Genomic DNA, 22,872 nt, shown 5'->3' with positions numbered 1-22,872 from the left:
TTGAAAATTTGTTCTATGGTTTTTATAGACTTATTTGAGAATATATATTAAATCCACAATGTAACACATCCATCAGCTTGACTTTATCATTGAACTCAACAACATTAAATACATACATCATGTTCCTATTTTCTAAATATATTAATTTTAAACATAATTACAATATCATTAAGCTTCTATAGAGACACACCTCATTAACATTAAACTTTAATGATATTATAAGTTGTTTGTATCATTGAACTCAACAACATTAAATGCCTAACTTTATGATATTGTAATTATGTTTAAAATTTATTTTTATCCAAATTTCAGCTTCAATGGATAATACATTAGGTTTATTAAAATAAATATGAAATTGAATTATTTATTTAGATTTTAAAACATATTTTGTATGTTTATTTTAATTTCATATATTTATTCGATTTTAGATTTTTTGGGTTTTGTATACATGTTTAGATTCAGATCAGATTCATATAATATTGTACTATGAAAAAGTTTTTTTTTACAAATCAAGTGGGATTTGTAAATCAAACCTTAAACTTTCGACTCAAAACTTTCATGAGGTAGAACCCACGTTTTTGCTCTATGAGGTTTTACTAAGGTTTGCTTTTACTGATAGCCTTAGAGCATAATTAATGGAGGTTATTTAAGAGCCGGTTGTTAGCTTTTTTTAGTTAAAAGCTACAAAAAAGACTACGTTTTAGCTTCATGAGGTAGAACCCACAGTTAAGAGATGATTTTTTATATTCCAGGAAGAAAAACAACATTCTAAGAACCTCCCCATTGATCATGCTCTTAGGATTCAAAATCGATTATTGCAATGAGCTCAAGAAGACTTTTTCTTACGTAAAGAATCTCCTATTGCATGTTTTAAAGCAATGGCTACTGAACTCTATTTCCTGTCCTTTTCTCAAATTTTCATTTTTCAAATCTTTAACAATAGTGAGTCGATTACACTCGGGCAGAGAGAAAGAAGGAAGACCAAAACGGGATAACAGTAGCAAAAAAAACGTCTCAAGAATACATCATATAACGCATAACAACGGCTTTAGATTCACTTTGAAATATTTCACCATCTTACATGCTCTCTACATAAGCAGTAGCATATGTTATCTTTTTAGAAAGTCTTGGAGTACTTCCTGATCTCGAACATTATAGACTGAATGGAGACAAGATCCTTGTTCAGACCAGATCCACCAGGTATCTTCTTGATGCAGTCCGTAAGTCTTGTGTAATAGAGAAGCAGTTGTGTCAATGCAGCTCTCAAGATCTCCATACCACACAAGAAGTTACTGAAGGAGGTTATGATATCTTTGTGCATCAACTCTATCGCTGTCTTCCACCTGCTTCCAAAGTCTTTCACCAGCGGATCTACCTCAGCAACTGTGATGGATCTCTCTGGATTTAAGCTTGAATCCTCAGCTGTACATGTTTTGTCAGTTAAGTGTTTGGTTTGACTTCACAAATGATAAGAGAACGAAAGTATGTTGCTTACAAGCACGAGATTTCACAAATTTGATTAAATCACTGAAATGCTCCACCAGTAATTCTTCCTGCGAGATTGAAGTGAACAAAATAAATTAAATGGACACATAACAACCCATGAACTAGCATGACTTGACATCCAATTTAAGGTTAAAACAACTACAAAGTCATGCTTGTGTTACCAGAGGAGCAAATATATAAGGGAACGAAACTTCAAAAAGTTTATTTCTAACTGCAACATTGGCCCTTACCACGAATAACGAAGTGTTGCTCTTCAGTAATTCCTCAAAATACATTTGGATTTTACCACCTTCTGGTCCAGCTTCCTGAAATTAAGATTACATGTAGATGAACACACTAGTTTCCATTGGTAGGTAAGGCTCGCCGTATGAGTCTGGACAAAGATTTGACTCACCTTCAGTACGGCGATTGTCATGTCATAGTTGTTTATGAGAAACACAATTTGCTGCTTTGGCCTTGGGAACAACTTTGCAAGCTTGAGAATCAAGACATCTACAGCCATTCTTAAACGCTCCAAATTTATATCAAGCTGCAAAGCACCATGGGCAATGTCAAGCGCTTTGAGTGACAAGCTACAGGTGACACAAATCGGTAGAAAGAGAGGGAATGATATTAACGAACCTGCCCATCCCCATATTCAACATTCAGGTGAATAAACGAAGCTGTGAATTCAGCATAACGCCTCATGACATAGTGAGGATGAACATCATCTTCCCATAATGTCTTTATGTTTGCATCTCGCAGACTGCTGATGTGTGAATCAAACACCATTTTGAAACGAGGCCATAAAGATATATTAACCTGCTCACATTTGCAAAATAATCTTCGTGAGAGGAATATGGAAAACGTAAGGAAATCGGCCATGGCGCATCTAAGAGCTTATGCCCGAAAACATAGAGTAACCAAGTGAAAACAGCTGCGGATCCACAATAATAAGGACATTTTTTGCTTCAATTGCAAACAACCTATGTATTTAAGATTAGATCAAACAGAATAAAAGAGATGAGTTATGCACCTTGTCCAGATATGAATCTAGGCATGGAATCCTCCGGCGAGACATGATAAGCTGTGCCACAGATAGCAAACTGAGTGTTATTCGCTAGCACATAAACAATCTCTTTTATTCTGTTAAAAAGACACTTGAAAATGGCTGAGAGTGTGAGACCAATGAAATATATGCTATACTACACTATGATACTCTGGAAGCAAAATGTAGACTGCTCGTGGAACGTCCACGTTGACCAGACAACGGTACAAAATACAAATACAGATTCCTTAAAGACCACTGTATCTGAATCTTAAGTTTGCAAGACAGCGAGGTTTCTACCTCCAATGATGAAGGATAAATATCTAACAATCGTTGTTCACTGGACCATTAACTTCTGATACATTTTTCACATATAAAATGCTACTAAAAAGATGCAAAGGGATGGTCCTTACTTCCAAATGGATTCACCAAAAGAAAAATAAACATCAGGCCGTTAGCATCAAAACAGTTTGTACCTGATGGTGGTGTATAATGCGAATCATAAGCATCAGACCGATAGCGTCAAAACAGTTTGTAAGAACGGGATTGAAGTGCTCATCAATGACGGAAAATGGACCTGTATAATAGAGAGTTCAGATTTTACCAAAAAAAAAGTGCTACTATCATATCATCTGGCAAGAAAGGGTTCGACTATCTGTACAGACGTAGACAATATATTTCTTATATCTTCTCGATACCATAGTAAATCTGTAACAGCTATGCTAACTATGTTGAAATCATCGCAAAAGAAAAGGGAGACAGATAAGAAATTACCCGCGAAAATTTCATAAAATATAGACTCTTCACCAAAGAAATCATCGCAAAATATATACCTGTTAAAATAAAAATATACGACATTAACCACGGAGTTGAACGATGATCAACAGAAAGAGGAAATGAAAAAGGGTAAATAAACAGAACTCAGAAGTGGCTGTATCCATAAGTAGCTTGTGCAAACTCCTGAAGAGCACTTCATAAGGATATTTGAGAGCGCTGGCTTCAGCTATGTGCGGGATCAATGCAGGTTGATCGATTTCCTACAGGGGACATTCTGAAACTTAAGTCTTTTTAACAAACATTTATAACTTAATACCATCACTCCAACTATAAGAAAAACAGAGAATGGTCAAGTGAAAATAAGGGTAACTAACACGGTTAAACCAGACATGAATTTAATCTGGATTCTTTTATACCAGAAAAACCAAACCAAAACCTACATCTACTTAAGGCGCCTTTAAAATAAACATACATAGTGTTTATACCCAAAACCCAAAACTAAATGAGTTTCTATTATTACTACACAAGAACCTAAAATCAAGACATCTGAACCCAAGAAAAAATGTGAGCACACCTAAATGAGACCAATGGGCTACATTAAGTTAACGCAACATCCAATTTTCCATTAAAAAAACACACCTATTACCAACTTTTGAATAGAAGATCAGAAAGACAACTCATTCTCTATAACGAATTCGCCAGAGCATGTACAATGGTTGACAAAAATCAGTCAGCAATGCTAATCAACTAATGATGAATACCTTTATAATTTTTATCCTCTCACCCAGAGCAAAGACGGCAGAACGGTTCTTTAGTGGCTCCCTGGCTCTTGAGAAGAGACCGGCGCTTCTAGTCTCCACCCCAATCAAGTCATATGCTGTCGCTATATCCAATTGTAGTTTCTCAAGAGCTTGAATATAAGCACGAAAATGTGCACTTAACACCTGAAACCAGATCTCACAATTCATTAGGTGTAACAAGGATTGAAAGCCTAAACTAACATACAAACATCTATAAACAACATACCCCAATCAACAAAAAAAATAACTTTGCCCAGATCTAGCGAGACAACAAGCTTGAATGAAGATGAAAACAAGAACAGAACAGCTACTTGCATGTAACGTGCATCGTGCAATTGGATGTACTATTCACTACCTTACATACGCACACATTACCCTAAGACAAATGTATCTCAGACTATACAAAGGAGTTGCAGCACAGTGACGCTAATCAAACAAGATAAAGAATATTACCTTGTTCATGGTATCAATGTATGCAGCACGAACATCCATAAACACTTCTTTTCCATGTTCTTTGAGGAAGGAGATAATATACCTATCATTAAATTGTAATTGGTGAGTGAAGTATAGATCCAAATGTAGAAGCAAACATATAACAATGTTGGATATCAGTAACATGTGCGTAAAACAACTTCGCCAATGTCATGCAGGCAAAACAACGAACCAAATCGTTTGTAAGGAGACAACCAACATAACTCGCATTCAAAAAACTAAGCACGAAATGTTTTCCAAAACTAGTTCTAATACGTACAACCAAGGAAAGGCGCTTGAAATATTACTTACTTGTACTTTAATAACACACTCTGTTGAAGAATCTGGATGTTTGTTTTGGGTTTCCTTAGGGCTATAAGCTTCTGGACAATAAAATCATACACCTGCAAAACAGAAATAAACCTATAGCATAAGAACGGGTTTAGAATTCTCTCCACGTCCATGCCCTTGGAGAAGACAGGCACAAACAATTTGGACTTAATACGGCACAAACATGTATTGAACTTATGCCAGATAGCAACTTTTTCCTGGGCATGAACTCTCTTAGAGGGAAGGAACAATGATTTAGATAGCCAATCTCATCTCAATGAGTTAGAATGAATTAGATTATGCAAGTAACATAACTCTTTCTGTACTTATTTATCGAACAATTAACAGCTTAAAGAAACATGCATGTAGTCTGATTTGAGTCAAAACATACATAATTGCTAGGACCTATCACACTTCCTTCAGCGACATTGTAGAAGAAGTACAACACAAATGTATAACTGCAGGATTCATGTCACCCAGAAAGTAGATCAATTACCTTGGAAATAGCTTTTTGCCGGAGCTTCTCTAGCTCAGGTTCCACATCTTTTAATGCTTTGGAACTTTTAACCGCAGGATCTGCTGCTACAAATTTAAGTTTCTTACTCAGAATTTCAAGCGTTCTAATATACTCTTCATTCACCTGAATAAGGAAAATAGCACGACTATCAGATTAAAAGTAAATCTATTCGTCGGCAGTTCATCCTAAGCCTAAACGCACTCCTATAACACAAAACACGTACTCGGAATACGTGGTGAAGAACCAAATGAAAGTTAAGATACCATGTTCTGCTATTGCACATAGTGGCAGCATCTACCCCCATCTTAACCAGCAATTATTTTAATCCCCCACCCCCAATTTTTGTTGGAATAAAGCATATGAACCAAACTAGTAACTCTTTTACAACACCAGAAACAAATAGAAAAAGGGGATTAGCAAAATACCTCTCCATCCACAATTACATCTATCATCTTTGGTGGCACTATAATGTCTTCGACAAATTTTGCTAGCTTTGATTCAGCCACCTGTTCAAGTAGAAGAGCTCATTTGGATGAGTCACGGGTGGAAACAGCGAGAGATAAATACTAATGGTGGTTTCTGAGTGGTTAAAATACCCTGCGGTTTTTCAATCTCAAACCCATGTCCATCGATTTTTCTTGAAGAATCTTTATGTCGGAACTTATAGAACCAATCTCTTCCTGAAAGGAAAGAAGAAGCAAAGAACGCACTTAGATTACAAGGAAACTATACACAACAAACTAATAAATGGCTAATGGTCAAATACCTGAAATCCACTGAGGAGAGTTTCCATTTGCGACAAGATGCTGTCACAGTCATGAATCTGATCGTGAAGTGAGACAAGGTTATCACTTTCTTTAATGTAATCCTGTGTATCCATGGACGGTAAATCCATAAATTAAAGCCAGTTACAGGATAAATTGAATACAAAAAGTGCCATGATGTACCACAAGGTAAGACAAACAACCTCAATGGAATCCAACTCGACCTTCCGTAGATTGTTCTCTACACCTTTAGCATATTCTCTAAGTTTCGCACCACTGGACAGTATATTCGCAACAACCTGAGCAGACACACAAACAATGATCCAGAGAACATTACATCCTTGAATTAACTAAAAGTCTATGACTAATCCATGTACAGAGTAAATCCTATAACGATTTGATCACAGATCTGTGAAAAAGCTTAACCTCATCACTCTCACATTCCTCTAGTTCTTGCTGAAGTCCCTCCAATGATATATCCTCACTGCCATAACAACAGAGAGAAAAAAGCTCACACAACCAATTCGTTCCTTGATTCCAAAAATTAGAACAGATAAAAGGTTTGAGACAATGTTACCTGCCTGAATCCTCTTCAAAAGCCAAATCTCCAACATAAGCTCCCAAATCAAATCCAAGTTTCTCATGATTACTGAAGTCCCCCACGGCTTGACCCTATGAGAGAATAGACACAAACTTCAATAAGAGATCCAAGGCTCAGAGATCCAGGATTACTCAGAACTCAAAAGCGAAAACGAAAACGAACCAATGCGTCAATGGAGATGCCGTCGGACATCGTTGCTGGCGAAATTAAGAATGCTTCGATCTCCGTCGAAAGATCGTTTTGATACTCCGATCTACCTTTTTAGTTCGTCATACAAATCGGAGAGTTTTCACCAGTGGTTTGCTTTTTTCAGATTCGTCTTCTCTTACACTAATCTGATTTTTGATTGCAATGGGCCCCCATTAATCTAATTTCAACGAAATGGGCCTAAAGCAAGGCCCAACTAAAAGGCCCGTTGCATCTGAGACGCGGGTTATTTTATATGGGTCGGGTACAACCCGTTTTAATTCAATAATAAAACCTCAAAAGAAAAACCTCAGTGACGCAGCAGGTTTAGTACTCGTCTCACTCGAGAAAGATGATGAAGCAAGCTCGCACTTTGCTCTCCAGGTAAACCCTAATTCCTCATTTCTTTCGAGAAAAATGCAAACTTTTTCGAACCCCTTTCGCTCAAAAGTGAGTTTCTTTGCTAAAGCAGGAGCCTTTGCAACCAAAGCAGCTCACTTTTCGAAGGAAGCTCTAAGTCTTCGGCGTCGCGTGGTTTCGCAACCTGGGCTGATTCCTCTGCCACCAAACGTGGTAAAGCTACTTCCTTTGCTCTCCTTTTCGTCTCTGTTTTGAATTTTGCCTTAATTTGTTTCCCTTTTGTTTTCAAAGCTGATGCGGCTAAGCCTAGTAGTGGTCGGGTCTTCGCGCCTTACGCTATCTTCAAAGGAAGAGCTGCACTCTCTGTTGAACCGGTCCTCCCCACTTTCACCAAAATCGAGGTTTGGAGACCCCTTTGTGTGTGATTTGCTGTGAGACTTTTTGGAGATTCTCATCATCACTTACTGTGTACAATGATTAGCCTGGGAATCTGAGGATAGACCGTCGTGGATCCGTGATGATGACTTTTATGCCTGCTGTTAGTGAGCGCAAGTACGACTGGGAGAAGAAACAGGTCTTTGTCTAATACCTATATACCTTCCCTTTTATATATTTCTTGTCTGATATGTGATTCTGTTTGCTTCCAGTTGTTTGCTTTGTCACCCACTGAAGTTGGATCCGTGATCAGCATGGGTCCCCAGGACAGCTCTGAGTTTTTCCATGACCCTTCCATGAAATCAAGGTTTGTTATTTGCTAACTTGTTGCATATGTGTGCTTAATTCAGAAAAAAAAAATCATATTCTGATGATCTTTGTTTCCTCTCAGTAACGCTGGTCAAGTCAGGAAGTCACTCTCTATCAAGCCACTCGCAGATTCTTCCGGCTACTTCTTCCAATTGAGTAAGGCTTCTTCTTCTACACAATATTTTTATATAACTAATGGTAGAGCCAGTCTGAATTCTACTGAAATATAAAATTGAAAATACACTTGTTTTGGTTTTGTATTATCAGTGTTAAGGCGATTACAGTTTTTGCTTGGAATAGTTTTCCTTCTAATAATAGGAACGATGTACAAACACTTAACATCTGCGGTATTATTGCAGGCGTTACCGACAACATCCAGAACAGTAATGACCGTATTGTGGTTCCTGTCTCCAAAGCTGAATTTGCAGTGCTGAAGAGTGCTTTTAGTGTAAGATATGATTTCAATTTTCTGCTCTCTTATTGTTCTCTTATCTTAAGGAAGAGCTGTTTGTGTTTTTTTTCTAAAACCAGCTTTTGTATTATGTGCAGTTTGCCCTTCCACACATCCTAGGCTGGGATCGGATAACTGGAGGTGACATTGGTATGGCAGCGCAGGGGATTGCTTCACTTCCAAAGGCCGATCCGATGCAGTTGGAGCTGGAGTGGGGTAAAGAGTAAAGACTGATATGGGAGTAGGAATGGAGTAAATTGACAAAATGCATGTGTTCTTTTTTTTTCTGAAGTTTGGCGTAACACAGAACTTGGCATGCTCTGTTCTTGAATTTTAACATGTACTCTCTAAAACTACTTCTAATTTTGGGGGTTCTGTCCGTTATCATTAGCACTTCTATGTTATTTTGCGGTAAGAGCATTATGGTTTTCAGGTTAATAGTCAGGTTCAAATATCATAACATACAACTTTATAAGACTTATAAACACACAGAGAAAGTAAACAACTAGGGAAGGAGAATCATCTGTTGGACGTTGACAGGGTATGCGTCAGAAGGTGGACCGTAGAAAGCTCGTCTGACCAGAAAAGAGTTCGCAGTCTGAGTAGGATGGAATGCATCCCAAAACACGTACTGAGACCTGTTAGGACAAGGATTCTGCAACGGTAAACATGTGATTTGTCCTTGGTTCCTACCAGTCCCGCAACAAGCCCTGTCCGCTACACTGAATCCTGTACCATACATAAGCCTTTGATCAGACTCATTAGAGAAACTCCTTTTATCATTAGCAATGTAATTTAGGAGGTTATATACCGTAAGTAGCTGGATTGTTTAAGATGTCACCAACTGCGCGAAATGTATTGCCATATACAAAGATGGCTCCAGGTGAACGCTGGTTCAGCTGGTCAACAAGTGCTCTTAGCCCTTGGTTAAATGTGCCTAGAATCTCGTTCACGTTATCAACGCATCTCCCTGGTGGTGCTGTGGCTCTTTGGTTCGGTATGCAGCCTAGTGGTCCTACTCCAGCTATGAATATTTTCCTTAGACCTAGGCTGTACAGAGTCTATACATAATTTTCAAATGATTATCAAAAGTTCATTGAGATGATAATGTATATGAAGATTCTGCTGTTAGCATACAAGAAGTTGTCGAGCGTATTGGTTGATAAGTAGGTTGGCGAACTCAGGCGGTCTGTATCTGAAGCTGGATGAGTAGAGATTAGGCATAAGGTAGTTGTTGAGATAGTCATTGCTTCCAAAAACGAGAACCACAAGCGATTTTTTCAAGTAATCCGTAAAGTTTTGGGGACTCATCATGGTTCTCAACTGGCTCAGCGTCCCCTCTAGGTTCACCACTTGCTGGCTCAGGCTGAATCTGTCTCCCTGCACATTAAAAGCCTCTATCAACACTCTACTAACATCATATCTTTTAACTTAAAACTCAGAAATTTACATAGTGTTGGCCTGATTCATCCAGGATGCCACCAGCTGCAGAGGCATAGTTAACTCCTCCGAGGATTCTAGTGCCCCATGTGGTTGGATCCGCAAAGGGAGGAGGCGACGAGATTCCTAACAACTGAGCTGTTTATTTCAGAACAGTTTCAGTATTTTTTATAGTAAGTTGAGAGTTATGCTAAAGACAAACTGAGTTTAGACAGAGAAAGTGTCTAAAACGTTACCAAGCAAATCAACGAAGTTCATGCCGTTGCTAAACCTGCCAGTAGGACGGTAGTTTAAGTCTATGCCATAAGGCAAGTAATTGGCTCGAGCCACGGATGCTAGAAAGTTGTTGTTCCCAACATCGACCAATGAGTCTCCAAGCACAAACATAGCCGGAACTGTAGCTTGTCCGGTCACTAACAACTCAGGCTGCTGTAACATAACAGACGCCACCACTGCAACTATAAACGCATATCCTCTAACTTGGATTCTCATCTTTTTTTTAGTTTGTGTTCGTTTTGAAGTAAGAATGCATGGAATGTTACATTACTATATACAGTTTAATGCGAAACATGCTGCATGTGACACATAGGAGTTAGCTTACGGATAATACGTTTCAATTTTTGTAACGGCTCTCTTTTGTTTCGGCTGCTTGCATGTAAAACGAGTCAATAAGCTTGCATCACGTTTGAAATTTCACAAGAAACTACAATTGCATATGCTAAGACAAAGACCATGACGCACTTTCTCACCCTCTTTTAGATAAAGATCAAGAAAGTAATGAGACAAGACTATAACGGACAATGATCTGTTAAAGGATGAAGGTGAAATAACTGTGAGAAGTCTTTTACCTGTTGAAGAACTAAAACTGGTAACTAATTCATGAGATTCATACAGATCAACTAACATATCTATAGGTCTCTGTACTTATAATATACATTTACCAACATTTTTACTACATTTGATATTTTTATCTAATGCATGCAAGTGTCACTACGTTATACAAATGTGTCACCTTTTAATTAATCACCTATCTGTATTGGTCTTCTGAGGTGGTTGCTTCCCTTGAGTTGGAGGTGTAGTAGACTCTTCATTTGCAAAAGGTAAAACAAGAACAGGAGCTGCTGGCACCATTTCCCAACGTTCTCTTAACAAAGCTTTGAATTTAATCACCATTTCTTTCCGGAACTCGAGCTCCCGAGTAAACTGATCGAAGAGAACACAAGCCAGAACATACTTGAAAGGGACAATGACTAGAACCGTTGCAATGGATAGCAAAACCAGCGCTACTTCCGTCGTTACCTGACAAGATTATATAAACAGGTTATAATAACAGCACATAACAGTTACCTGTCACAACAACTATAGATGGCAAATTATCATTACATACCTGAGGATGGCCAGATAGTACAATTGTCCGTAGTTTGAGAAGCACAACATTCACGTTCTGGAGACAGCTCTCCAGATCTTGCATAGCATCTTTGACAGCAATAATTTTTTGAATAGTGTTTGAAGATGGCTGATCTCGAATGGTAACCATTCCAAACAATCTTCCAAGACGCCCTTGTCTTCTGAGTCCCTTCAACGTAAGCATCCCAGTTGCCAAAAACACTAAAGACACTGGAAGAACGTACTGCAAAAGGTTCCTGATGCACAAAATAGTATTCTCAGTAGTATCAGATCATTACTAAGATAGCTAACTTATAGGCCCACCAGTTGATAATATGATCTTTTTGCACGAGTCTGTAAGTGTAAACTAACCTGAAAATTATTGTTGATGCAAATGCTAGAAAAGAAACCGTCATATAAGGCTCCTCCCAACGCCGGAGTTTCTCAAACTTTGTGGCAGTTATAGTCAGTGGCAAGATGAGTTCCTGGGAGTAAAAAAATAAAGAGTAAAGGATAAGACTGAATCACAACTGTCTCTACTAAATTTTATCTTTGCAATAAGCGTTACCTTGAAGAGATCAATGTTACTGGGTATCCCTTTGATGGTTGCAGCATTAATAGTGGCTTGAGTTTTCTCCACAACCTTATATTTTTGTCTGCATGTTTCTGCTGCTCTCTCTACTAGCGTGAGATCAGCCACGGCGAGGTTTTTGCTCAGAATCAGGCCTTGTCTTAGAGAAGAACTTTTCCAAAAGTTAATAGACGCGTTTGAACCCCAGGAAGGAGATCTCATCCACTTTTTCAAGTAGACACTTCCATCTAGATCAGAGGCGTTATCAAAACTTTCATACGACTCTCCTGAAGCCCTGGCCATGTTACCTCTGTTGTAGACCGTGTTTGCAACTTTGGTCACTAATGGCCCGCCCCAAAAGTTTACAGCTAAAGTCTGACACACAATGTCACCATAGGAGACTTGTCGAAGAAAAGAGAACTGAGCTAGTTTGATGGGATCATCTGGCAGATTCCGCATGTATTGAAGAGCTTGGAGTCTTGCAATACAGTTGGATGCACTTGCAATTGCCTTTTCTTTACCCTTCTTTGCACCAAAAACTTGATTCAGTGATTTATCATTCTCTTCTGGTCCAAATTCTCGTAGAAACGTGTGCAGAGCTATAACTTCACTGATAATCGAATGCCAAACATCACGTCTCAGATCACCTCCTAGATCAACGAACTCTAGAACCCAAGTGGGATCCCTAAAATGAACATATTACAGGGTGAGCATGTCTCTTAAGTAAAACGACCACACACACTAAGATAGGCATAACAAAACCACATCAGTTACATGAACTCACCCGGGGCCCGATGAAACAGTTACTGCAGAATCAAAGAGGGAAAACCCCAGAGGACCCACTTTTGCTTTCTCGACGGATGACTTATCCCCTACGAGATCAAGTCTTATGATCCCTTTGCTGCGCTTTAAGTCAATTGGCTGAAAATGAAGACAATTAATACATTTGGACACCAAAAGAACGGTTCAGTGTGAAGTTGGACAATTCTACACCAAAATAACATTATATTTTCAGAGGGTCTAAAGAGTTAAAAATCACAGTACTGAGACTAAGACCTCCAGCTTAAGTTGCATATGAAAAGCTAAAGGAAAAAGGTATACAATATCCAGTTTAATCCTATATAATGCAGTATTGGTTGCTTGACACAGGGCTAAAGGAAAATATTGTTCTATTGCTCCTTCACGAGGGACTTGACTTACAGAGAAAGAACTATAAATACCTGAAAATAGAGAGCTTTATCAGTTAAAGTCAGTTTCCCAGGCCATGCGACGTTATTCTCCCATTTTAAAACAGGCCCTTTCCTGTTGGAGGCCATGCATAGAAGTCTCTCTGATGACAACTGCGGAAACTCTGTGGTCTGGTATGACTTCCGTCCCTCGTGTATTCTGTTCTGACAATGGAAAGATACTCAGCTCGGAAAAACAATGATGGGTCTATAGTTATGACATACATTTAAACTAAGTGCTTACAAGGCTAATGATATCAATCAAATGCTCCATAAGATGCTTGTTAGTGAAAAGGTTTACAGTTCATTATATAAAATTGCAGACAGTTCACAGTAGTGGAAAGCTAACCAAAATGTTAAACTCACTTGACAAGTTCCTGGATGTAAGCTAGCCAAACCTCCAAAGAAATGCCTTTTTGATCACTGGCACCAGCTAGTGCCTCGAAAAGGTTATGTACTGTAGCCCTATCAGCCACACCTGAGATTGCTGGAGCAATACGAACAAATGCCTCTTCCTCAACAAAGCGTCCCTTCAACACCGACAACCATTCATCAGTGCTGATCTGCAACCCCTGAGTATTGTGAATCATAATTTCCAGAAGAGCAGAATACCATCACCACTACCAACCTAATAGAATCGGAGATTGTTCTAACAAATACCTGAAAGGAAGGTCTTTTCGAGACATCATTGCGTGCATAATTTCTTTCTTTACAGTATGGATTCGCCCACGCGAGCATTGTAATGAAGATTAGCCTCTGGAAAGCAGGTTCCTATGAAGAAACCAATGTTCCAAAGGTTCAAAAACCAATGAAAAATGTAAAGAACGTCTTTGTTGAGGTTATCAGAGTGTCAGTGTAAAAAGCATTCAGATACCTTGAGACAGGGATGAAACTCTGAGCTATCCCTCGACAAAAACCTGAAACAGCAGTACTCCACAAGGTATCTGGCATTAGTAGACGTAGCTGGAGGAACAAGTGTCTCGAATATATCCTGCATCTTCTTCCCAGTTAACCCATTCATCCTGCATATAAAAACAAATACTTTAATACAAACACTTAGATTGACAGCAAAACCACAAGTAATGATGATTGGTTTCACCTGCTAAACTGCTCTATGGAGATGATAGCATCAAAGGAAAGAGATCCTCTGGGTGTATCGCTTTGAACCGTTTGTTCAACTGTAAGAAGCTCCTCCAAGTCTTCAAAATCATCTTCATCCTCAAGATCGACCTTAAGACTCTGGCGCTTTTTAATCAACGGAGTGGCTACCTCGCTAAGATACTTTTGGGATTTAGACACCCACTTACTAAACTGTTCTTGCACCGCATCTGTCGGAAACAAAGACAAACCAAAAAAAGATTTAAACTTTCTAACAGCTACTGTCGATTAACGTTTCGGGTTTGTTCCCAAAGGCGTAAATGAATTCGAACTCGAAGAGGAAGATGAAAAGGATCGTACTTGTGTCGATGTCGTTCAGTTTCCACTTCTGGGAAACAATCCGGAGTCTTGGTTTCCGATTAGAAGAAGAAGAACAGTTTCGTCGGTGGAAACGCAATCCATCACGACGAAAGACAAGGGGAAGATCTAGAGTTGGAGAAGAAATCTTCACTCTCTTTACTCCTCCGACTCTCTGCGCCATTTTTCTGTAGTCGACAAAGCTTGAAGAAGTGGAGGCGTACGGTAGCAAAACACCCACTAATATATCATTTTTTTATTACCGAATCATGTGGTCTGTTATTACCGAATCATGTGGTTATTATTTTAATGTTTGATAGAAAGATGATTACATTAAATTTTTTAGCATTGTGCAAATAAAACCATTAGTTGTATATTTTCACGAAATCTTTAGAATAAGTGTATATTTTCAACATGATGCAAGTAGAACCATTAGTTAAATAGATTTAGTTTAGCATTATACAAACTCACCGTTTGTGTAATCTTGATATAACATAATACCATGTGGTCTGTTTCTACCACATAACATATCATTCCGTGTTAACTTTGTATTATTCATTCTCACTTTGCTTTAAAATTTTCTTACTCAACAAACACAAGAGAGGAGATGACACAGCTAGATAACAGCGACCGATCTGTGGTCAACACACAAAGTCCTCACTCCTCACGCAAACGATCGAAGCTAGAAACCAAAATAACATCAACTTTAGGATAATAATAATCACAGGCTCTTGGATTTGGACGAGCCAGTAAAGGATTGGCAAAGCAGAGGAAAGAATAGTTTGGACTTGCAAGTTCTCTAAAATCAGATCATGTCACTGGCCATATACAACTTACATGAACATGAAACACGTCATGTCACTTACATGATGACCATCACGCAAAAGTACCCAAACATAAAGCAGGCCCTAGATTCATGTTTCTGTCAGTTCCAAAATTAAGAGATTAGCCGAGTTTCCTAAGTTCTAATGGAAGAGATAACTTCCATACTAGTTTCCTAACGCAAACTACACACACATATAAAGATCCACGAGAACATCAATCTACTTTCTCTTGAAGATGCTGTAGAATCTTGGTTACTCAGTCGATCTCTATCGCCGCCTCCTGAGACATACCACTCATATTCCCTTGTTTGCTGCTCTCTGAGGATGCAGCTGATTCCCGTTTAATCTCGATGAGGTCTTCAATGATCCTTGGAGTTTCTCTTAATAATCTCTCCTGCTCTGACGGTTTTTGAAGACGTTCTCTCTGCTCTAAATACTCGTCTAATGTAGAATAGTCCCCCGCAAAGGGAATATATAGTTAAGGTGTTCAATGTAGGGATTATATGAAAGACGATTTAAAATGTGTTTTTAGAAGATATGATAGTAAAGGATATTCTTCTCTCCGTCCTTTCTCATTAGCACAGTTGATGCGTTTCTGCAGGATGCTAAGCTGCCTTGCAATCCACTGTTTTTGTTTTTCAAGTATTCACACAAGAAATGTGAAAGCAGCACCAAAACCACTTAGTGCGTATCTTATGAGCATGAAGTATTTAACATATTTGATTACAGAGATAGATTACTCACATGTTTTGTTATATCTTCATGGAGAGCCTTAGCCTTCTTTTCCATCTCAACCTACAAAGAGATTCGTCACCTTAATGGAGCTAATATCATTTCAGATACACAGAGATCTAGACTGCAGTTAGAAACTTACAACAGTTGGCTGTCTCAATAGGCCACTTGTCACTTTTTGCTTCAAATTTTCAATCTCTTCCTGAAGAGGAAAGTGGAGGTTTTTGGCATTTAGGAAGTAAAATCAAAGAAAGTTTTAACCACTTGTAACCAGTCACCTTGGACGAATATTATACACAGTACTTCTCAGTAAATGCAGCAAAACTTTTTTCCAAAACACAAGAGATGAAAAGAAAATTGAAGGAAATAAAATGGAGATATATGAATTAAGCTGAGACATAAATCACCTTGGTTATGTCGGAATCATCTAACTTGGAAATGCTAACACTACTTGCCATACCAGCAACATCAAGAAGCAGGCCCTGACTTTGGCCATCAGCAGTTTTAGCGCCTACAGAAAAGTCATAAAGAGTGATTGTGATGGAGTGATCATGAATGAGAAATTCATAGCTTAAATGTGACAATGAGGCAATATTACAATGTCTAAGGCTGCCATGTAACAGATGAAAAGGATAGATAGAAAGAAGAAACAGCAAAGCATGGTATAGAAATCACAAGTCCTGGTTACCTGTAACCTGCAAGATCTGGAACGCTATACGGTCCCTAGGGTCATTCTTCACTTTCACAAAGCTTCCCACTACCTTCTCCCCAACGCTCTCTTTATGCTTCTTCATTAACTCTAGAACTAAGCTCTTCCGCAGATAAACAAGCTTTATATTATCTGCACTGATCGCAGCGAAACCAGTTGGCCGCATTTCAGGTTTCACCTCCTTTTCACAAGTCTCCGTTGGCTGCATCTCAGGTTTCACTTCCTTTTCACAAGTCTTGGTTGACCGCTTTTCAAGTTTCACTACATTGTCACAAGTCTTGGTTGGCCAGATTTGAGGTTTCACTTCCTTCTCATAAGTTTTCTCATGCGGTCTTTCTATTTTCTGTTTCTTCTTGCACGGCATGAGAACCCTTTCATTCTTTCCACTGAAGCCACGTTCCAGCTTCTCTCTGAAGTGAGCATCTAAAAGTCTATTAATCTTTCTTTGCTTCACAGACCTCTTCCTGAAGATAGAATACAGCTTCTCATCACAACGAACTTTCTTCTTCTTTTTAGGATCAAGCAGGTTCTCGTGAAGAATGTATTTGTGGATAAGAGACTCAACGCTACGTTGTGAAATCGCACGTCTGGTGTCTTCCCCTAGTGATGTTAGGAAATCAATGAGTGGCTTCGAACCCCATCTGGTAAACACCGTCTTCTTGTTTTTGCACACCGTTTTGGAATCTTCAGGATCATCAACTCTGTGAGCAGATAGTGAATGCTTACTACGATCCACTTTCTGCTGCTTCAGGTTGACGATTTGCTTCTGTGACTTTGAAGTGTATGCGTCATTGAGTGAAGATCTGCGGTCATCTTTGTGCTTTAACTTGGTAACTTTCCTTTGTGAACTCTTGGCGCGAAGCACATCCTCAAAAGTTATATCTTCTTGTTTTTTTGCTATCTCCCAACACTCAAGAAACAGACACTCAAATGTATCCGTGTCAGTCAGGTCGAGCTTATCCTGCAAACCAGTAAAGGAACGTTAAGCAGAGAAGAATATTATTTCAAATGTCAGGAAAAAAAAGCTTTAGGTATCAAATATTTGTATTCACTTTTTTAATTAAGGAGAATATGACAATATATATTTCATTCCAATCAAGACATCAAATATAAAAGGGATTCAGATATCATTTCCTAAACAGATTTTAGTTATCTGCAACAGATGGCTATCAAATTTTCAAGATTAGAAGAGTGATAGTATCCAAAATTCCAAATTTGGGTAAAAATGAAATAAGTTTGATATATATATTATTGGATTGAAACCTTACCCCAGCAGCATCATATCTTCGGATCTCTTCTAGAACAACCACATACTCCTGGCACTGGTTGCATAACCCTTTATCCTCTTTGAGGTGAATGAACTCAGCATGAGTGACACAGCCTTCACATACAGACTGTGGGCAACAGAGACAGAGTAGCTTCGGTCTCTTCCCACACAAGTAGCAACTGTGACATTCTGAAATGAAAAACTTTAATATTAAACACCAATCCCTCCATAAACCAAGTATTTCAAATTGTAACCTTCTCAGTATTAATCTATAATAATGAATCAAATTTGTGTTCGGAAACTTTAACAGACCCAAGAACCTAATAAGGTAAGACACTAGTTTTGCTAAAGAGACATAAAAATGACCCAAAGGTTGTTACTTTGAGTTAGCAATGTCTTTCTGCAAGCATAAAGAAACAAACTTTCTATGCTTAATGATTAAATAAGAATCTCAAACTATATATTGTCCTTCAATGTCTCTCATTTCCCGACATAAAACAAATTAAACTAATCAAGGAGGCATGTGACGGAAGCTCAAAGAACCGTGCTAATTACAAAATGATTATACTAATATATAAATAGAGAAAGATTAGCACTTAACCGCAGATATAAGAATCGTCACTCTCTCCAGCTGAGATATCATTTTCAACGCAAGAGGCATGATACGCTTTAGGACAGTCCCTGAAATGACAACAGCACAGTGAGGTTGAGTAAGATATGCATTCATTCACACTATATGTGACAACAATGGTCTGAACGGTTGATTTATAAAGAAAGTTTTGATTTTTAAGTAGATCTTCTCAGAGAGTAAAAGAGAGATAGAGAGACTGACTTGTAGTCGCAGAGCATTAGGCTACCACCGTCTTTGCAGATGAAGCACCAGTCTTCCCACTCCTTCTCCTCCGCCATCTCTTGCCGTCGGTTTCACTCTCGAGTCGCTACCTGGTGTAACCTAGTGACCACCGGGAAGCAAAGATGTCACCTTTTTATTTTTTGGTTCAACAAAAAGGTTTATAACCAATCACCAAACGTTAAACGCGATCTTCGGTTACTTTCTCTATTATACCCTCTCGTCATGAATCTGGGCAACGCACAATTACAGAGGGTAATATTGGAAAATCTAGTACCCTTTTGCAAATTTTAACGTATTTTTCATGTGATCTAATATGTAGGAATATGTTTCGTTATATTTTTTTTTTGGAACTGATATGTTTCGTTAACTAATAAATTCATGGGCTTATTGAAGCAATAGCCATATTTGAGATGAAAATTAAGAGAGTAGTCATGATGTTGACATAATGTATTCACTGTCTTTTTACCATCTTACTAGTCGGTTATACCCTTGTAGAAAACAGGTTCCCAGTTCCTTTAACTAAAGTAAACGACGTGGTGATTTACTGACCATAGTAACAATGAGAGTATTTTGGCAACGCCTGAAATAAAAATGAAAGGAAGGAAAACATTTTAGAGAGATGAAAATATAAAAAAAACAGAAGTGTAAAAGAAAGAACGTTATAAACGGAGAATGCATGGATCGTAATGCTGATGCCAAAATATAGAAATAGTTCCACTTCAAATAAAATACACATAGTATAACAACAGTTTAAAGTTTGTCACCGCCATGTCATATGATAATATTTTCCATTCTATCGGATATAGATCAGTTTATATTTACTAAAATAATCACAACCGAAGACGGTGAAGTGTGCGGTTGGGGAAAGGTGGTGATGTCGTTAGTGCAAAAAATTTGCAATTGTGGGTTACAGTTCGTCTGTGATGATGTCGTTAGTGCAATAAATTTGTAATTGAAGGTAGTTATATTCCATATAGTATAGTGTATGTTATGTACATTTCTATCACTTAATCATTTATATTCGATCCGAACTACAATTCAACCTTATATAAGCCATGTTAATCATATAGTAACTGTATAGTATATCATATATACATATATCTAAATAATATAATGGAGATGGGAGACTTGTATTTACATTCCTAATGAGCTAGATTATATACAAAGGTAAAGGAAATTTGCATTCACCTTCACCCTACGACAAAGGAAACATGATGTCTTCAATTAAAAACTAGTCGATATTATAGGAACTACAAAGAAGTTCCGACCAAGACATGTCGTAAGCACTACAATAATATCGCTTAAACATTACAATAAGATCATTACATCTTAAGAAAGCGGTTAATTATGTCTTTTTCTATCTCTTCTTTCTTGACCAAATCACTACTAAGCTCAGCAATTGTCTTCTTCAATTGTGCAATAATTTTGTTTTTCTCCCAAATTTCGTTTCTAGCTTCAATCAAAGCTTTCTTCTGCCATCCAAAATAGTTATATAGTTTTATATTCATTACATTCCACATACAGTATACTATGTGAGGTGGAAACAAGTTTAATGAAAGCTTGTTAAAACTAGGCTTGAGAGTAATCACTAAACCCAAGTTAGTGGAATATAAACCCCAAGACGAAGTAAACGGAACCCATACATTTTTCTAATTAAACCCACATGGCATAATAGGGGACAAAGTAATCACTAAACCCAAGTTAGGGGAAATATAAACCCCAAATCCTATTCTGATAGTTATATAGTTTTATATTCATTCCATTCCATTTACAGTATACTAAGTTAGGTGGAAACAAATTTAATGAGGGCCTGTTAAAACTACGCTTGAGAGTAATCACTTAACCCAAGTTGGGGGAATATAAACCCCAAGACATAGTAAACGGAACCAAAACCTTTTTGTAATTAAACCCACATGGCATAATAGGGGACATATGTATTTAGATGCTTCATTACGAGGGAGTGTTAAAACAATACTTGAGAGTAAACACTAAAGCCAAGTTAGGGGAATGTAAACCCCAAAACCTAGTTAATGGAACCCAAACCTTTTTGAATAAAACTCACCTGACATAATAGGGGACATATGTATGTAGACTCTTCATGAGCAAAATCAAATAGAAAGATAGGGGGTATGATAATAGAACACTTGACATCAAATACTAAACCCAAGATAGAAAAATATAAACCCCAATCCAGCACAGGGAAGCGAAATCTATAGTAAACTTATATACAAAGCTTGTAGTGACATGTATATTCTGGTGGACATTTTCCATTCCATATACTGTATACGTCACTTGGATACAAATCTAATGGGAGAGTGGTAAACCTACACATGACGTTAAACACTTAACAAAAATTAATGAAAACAAGTACATATGAAAGACTAGGAGGATGGTGAACCGATAGAAGAATGGAAATAGTATTAGGGGCTTTACTATTAGAAATGAAATGGAATAGTTTGACATGTATACTATTTGTCTTGTTAGTGTAGCTGAATTCTATTCCACTTGTTAATTAAATGAACAACAAAACGGACATGACAAACTTACTAATCAAACCACACCAAAACTACACATAATGGTTAAGGCCAGTTCTTTTGAACATGCGCATACTACTCAAACAACACAGAATCACCGGTAGCAAATCAAGCAATTGCATACTTATAGTTTACTAAATATCCTGGGTGAGTGATTCCTGATTACTATGTCATTCGAAGTGGAAACCTAAAATGACAATACATACTATGATATGACAGGATATAATATAATATACTACAAAAAATGGTTGAGTGATTCCCGAATACTATGTCATTTGAAATGGATAATTCCAAGCAATAGTAGTATAAACAGCTTCATACGATCTGTTATTGGTTCCTTCACGATGATACATAGAACTAGTAAAAACCCTAATTTTGACGAGATAGAATAATCAAAACAGAGAAACAGAGAAGAAACATAAGGAGGCAAGAACTTACGGTCGTGGCAGAGAATTGAGAACCCCGCGGCGATATGAAGTTGAAGACACCGGTGGTTTTACTTGGCTCTGCCGACACCGTAACGCGTTAGCGAAGATGGAGAGAACCGAGAAGCAAAATAGAAGACGGAGACGATCTGAAGCGAGAACGACGGAGACGGAGGCGAGCGGGTGGAGGAGATTTGCGAGAAAAGCGTATGGAGGGGGAAGAACCGTAGATGAAGAAAGTGGGAATGGAGGTTGTGTGGAAAGGGAAGAAACACGATTTACTTAGGGATTAAAAGAAAATGATTTTTCATTTTTTTTCATAGCAGGTGAGCCGGTAAATTAAAGAGGGTCTTACAGTAATATTATGTATATATCACGGCGTATATCGATCCGTTAGGGTTAAGTGCTAGTCCTCTAATTAACGTTTTTTTCGTGGCTATATGCCCCAATTCCCCTAAATTCATCTTTATATTCAAGTAATATAAAGATGAATTTATTAACATTTTTTTACCGTAAATTCTTACACAATAAAACAAAATGACACAAGTAGAAATCAAAAGGACAGCTTCAAGTGTAAACCATAGTCTCTTGATCTGATGAGTTAAGTGGGATATTTCTTGTACTCTCGTACTGGGTTGAATAATACGTCTTTCGTAACCCCATTGATAGCTAAGACTTAAGACCATGAGTCTGATGATCCATGGCCACGAACCCTAAGGGAAGAAGATGAACAACCATTTCTTTTTTTTTTCTGTAGTATTTATTCGAAATAGATATAAAAATGATATGTGTGATTTAATGATATATATATATATATATTATATCGAAGAACATTGTGTTTACATTATTAAAATGTAGTAGCAATATGAATTGTAGACTCTAAACTGAAAATGAATTTCTCTTCTCATATATTTGT

General features: G+C 37.8%; 5 protein-coding genes across 9 annotated transcripts; 1 reads left to right on the top strand and 4 right to left on the bottom strand.

Moving 5' to 3' along the window:
• Positions 1-905: 905 nt before the first annotated feature.
• Positions 906-7,136, bottom strand: LOC103831653 (vacuolar protein sorting-associated protein 52 A). The gene is made up of 20 exons (XM_009107550.3): positions 6,956-7,136; positions 6,770-6,864; positions 6,619-6,676; positions 6,396-6,491; positions 6,195-6,296; positions 6,025-6,108; positions 5,854-5,934; positions 5,408-5,551; positions 4,894-4,985; positions 4,564-4,645; positions 4,072-4,254; positions 3,455-3,570; positions 3,308-3,366; positions 3,010-3,110; positions 2,522-2,572; positions 2,128-2,307; positions 1,901-2,035; positions 1,737-1,811; positions 1,496-1,553; positions 906-1,422 (listed from the first exon to the last, which is right to left on the bottom strand). Exons 1-20 carry the CDS (start codon positions 6,983-6,985, stop codon positions 1,118-1,120), a joined length of 2,127 nt encoding a protein of 708 aa, XP_009105798.1. The 5' UTR covers positions 6,986-7,136; the 3' UTR covers positions 906-1,117.
• A 110-nt stretch (positions 7,137-7,246) lies between these two features.
• LOC103831651 (single-stranded DNA-binding protein WHY2, mitochondrial) lies at positions 7,247-8,972 on the top strand. 3 transcript variants are annotated; one of them, XM_009107548.3, is made up of 8 exons: positions 7,247-7,363; positions 7,452-7,552; positions 7,631-7,740; positions 7,821-7,913; positions 7,987-8,081; positions 8,166-8,239; positions 8,443-8,531; positions 8,633-8,972. In XM_009107548.3, the coding sequence occupies exons 1-8, from the start codon at positions 7,332-7,334 to the stop codon at positions 8,759-8,761; spliced, it is 723 nt and encodes a 240-aa protein (XP_009105796.1). In that variant the 5' UTR covers positions 7,247-7,331; the 3' UTR covers positions 8,762-8,972. The 3 variants fall into 3 exon arrangements, with proteins under 3 accessions (XP_009105796.1, XP_033130266.1, XP_009105795.1); XM_009107547.3 differs by having other exon boundaries at positions 7,281-7,363; positions 7,449-7,552; XM_033274375.1 differs by having other exon boundaries at positions 7,257-7,363; positions 7,452-7,740.
• LOC103831652 (GDSL esterase/lipase At1g71250) lies at positions 8,916-10,511 on the bottom strand (the record flags this gene model as incomplete). Its single annotated transcript, XM_009107549.3, has 5 exons — positions 8,916-9,263; positions 9,346-9,595; positions 9,672-9,914; positions 9,985-10,112; positions 10,211-10,511. Coding segments are annotated over 5 exons (1,146 nt in total), but the record flags the coding sequence as incomplete, so codon positions are not given.
• Positions 10,512-10,801: 290 nt separating this feature from the next.
• Positions 10,802-14,866, bottom strand: LOC103831650. 3 transcript variants are annotated; one of them, XM_009107544.3, is made up of 11 exons: positions 14,616-14,866; positions 14,257-14,485; positions 14,032-14,179; positions 13,818-13,928; positions 13,524-13,729; positions 13,152-13,317; positions 12,716-12,852; positions 11,929-12,616; positions 11,733-11,845; positions 11,362-11,617; positions 10,802-11,273 (listed from the first exon to the last, which is right to left on the bottom strand). In XM_009107544.3, exons 1-11 carry the CDS (start codon positions 14,794-14,796, stop codon positions 10,998-11,000), a joined length of 2,511 nt encoding a protein of 836 aa, XP_009105792.1. In that variant the 5' UTR covers positions 14,797-14,866; the 3' UTR covers positions 10,802-10,997. The 3 variants fall into 3 exon arrangements, with proteins under 3 accessions (XP_009105792.1, XP_009105793.1, XP_009105794.1); XM_009107545.3 differs by having other exon boundaries at positions 13,524-13,720; XM_009107546.3 differs by having other exon boundaries at positions 13,524-13,687.
• Positions 14,867-15,367: 501 nt separating this feature from the next.
• On the bottom strand, positions 15,368-19,302 carry LOC103831649 (uncharacterized protein At5g08430). The gene is made up of 9 exons (XM_009107542.3): positions 18,977-19,302; positions 18,746-18,825; positions 18,146-18,333; positions 16,857-17,838; positions 16,576-16,679; positions 16,311-16,370; positions 16,181-16,231; positions 15,991-16,061; positions 15,368-15,882 (listed from the first exon to the last, which is right to left on the bottom strand). The coding sequence occupies exons 1-9, from the start codon at positions 19,051-19,053 to the stop codon at positions 15,693-15,695; spliced, it is 1,803 nt and encodes a 600-aa protein (XP_009105790.2). The 5' UTR covers positions 19,054-19,302; the 3' UTR covers positions 15,368-15,692.
• Between the last annotated feature and the right edge of the window lie 3,570 nt (positions 19,303-22,872).

This window comes from Brassica rapa, chromosome A07 (genome assembly GCF_000309985.2).
Source record: "Brassica rapa cultivar Chiifu-401-42 chromosome A07, CAAS_Brap_v3.01, whole genome shotgun sequence".
Classification (NCBI taxonomy): Eukaryota; Viridiplantae; Streptophyta; class Magnoliopsida; order Brassicales; family Brassicaceae; genus Brassica; species Brassica rapa.
This window is presented reverse-complemented; position numbering and strand designations above follow the sequence as displayed.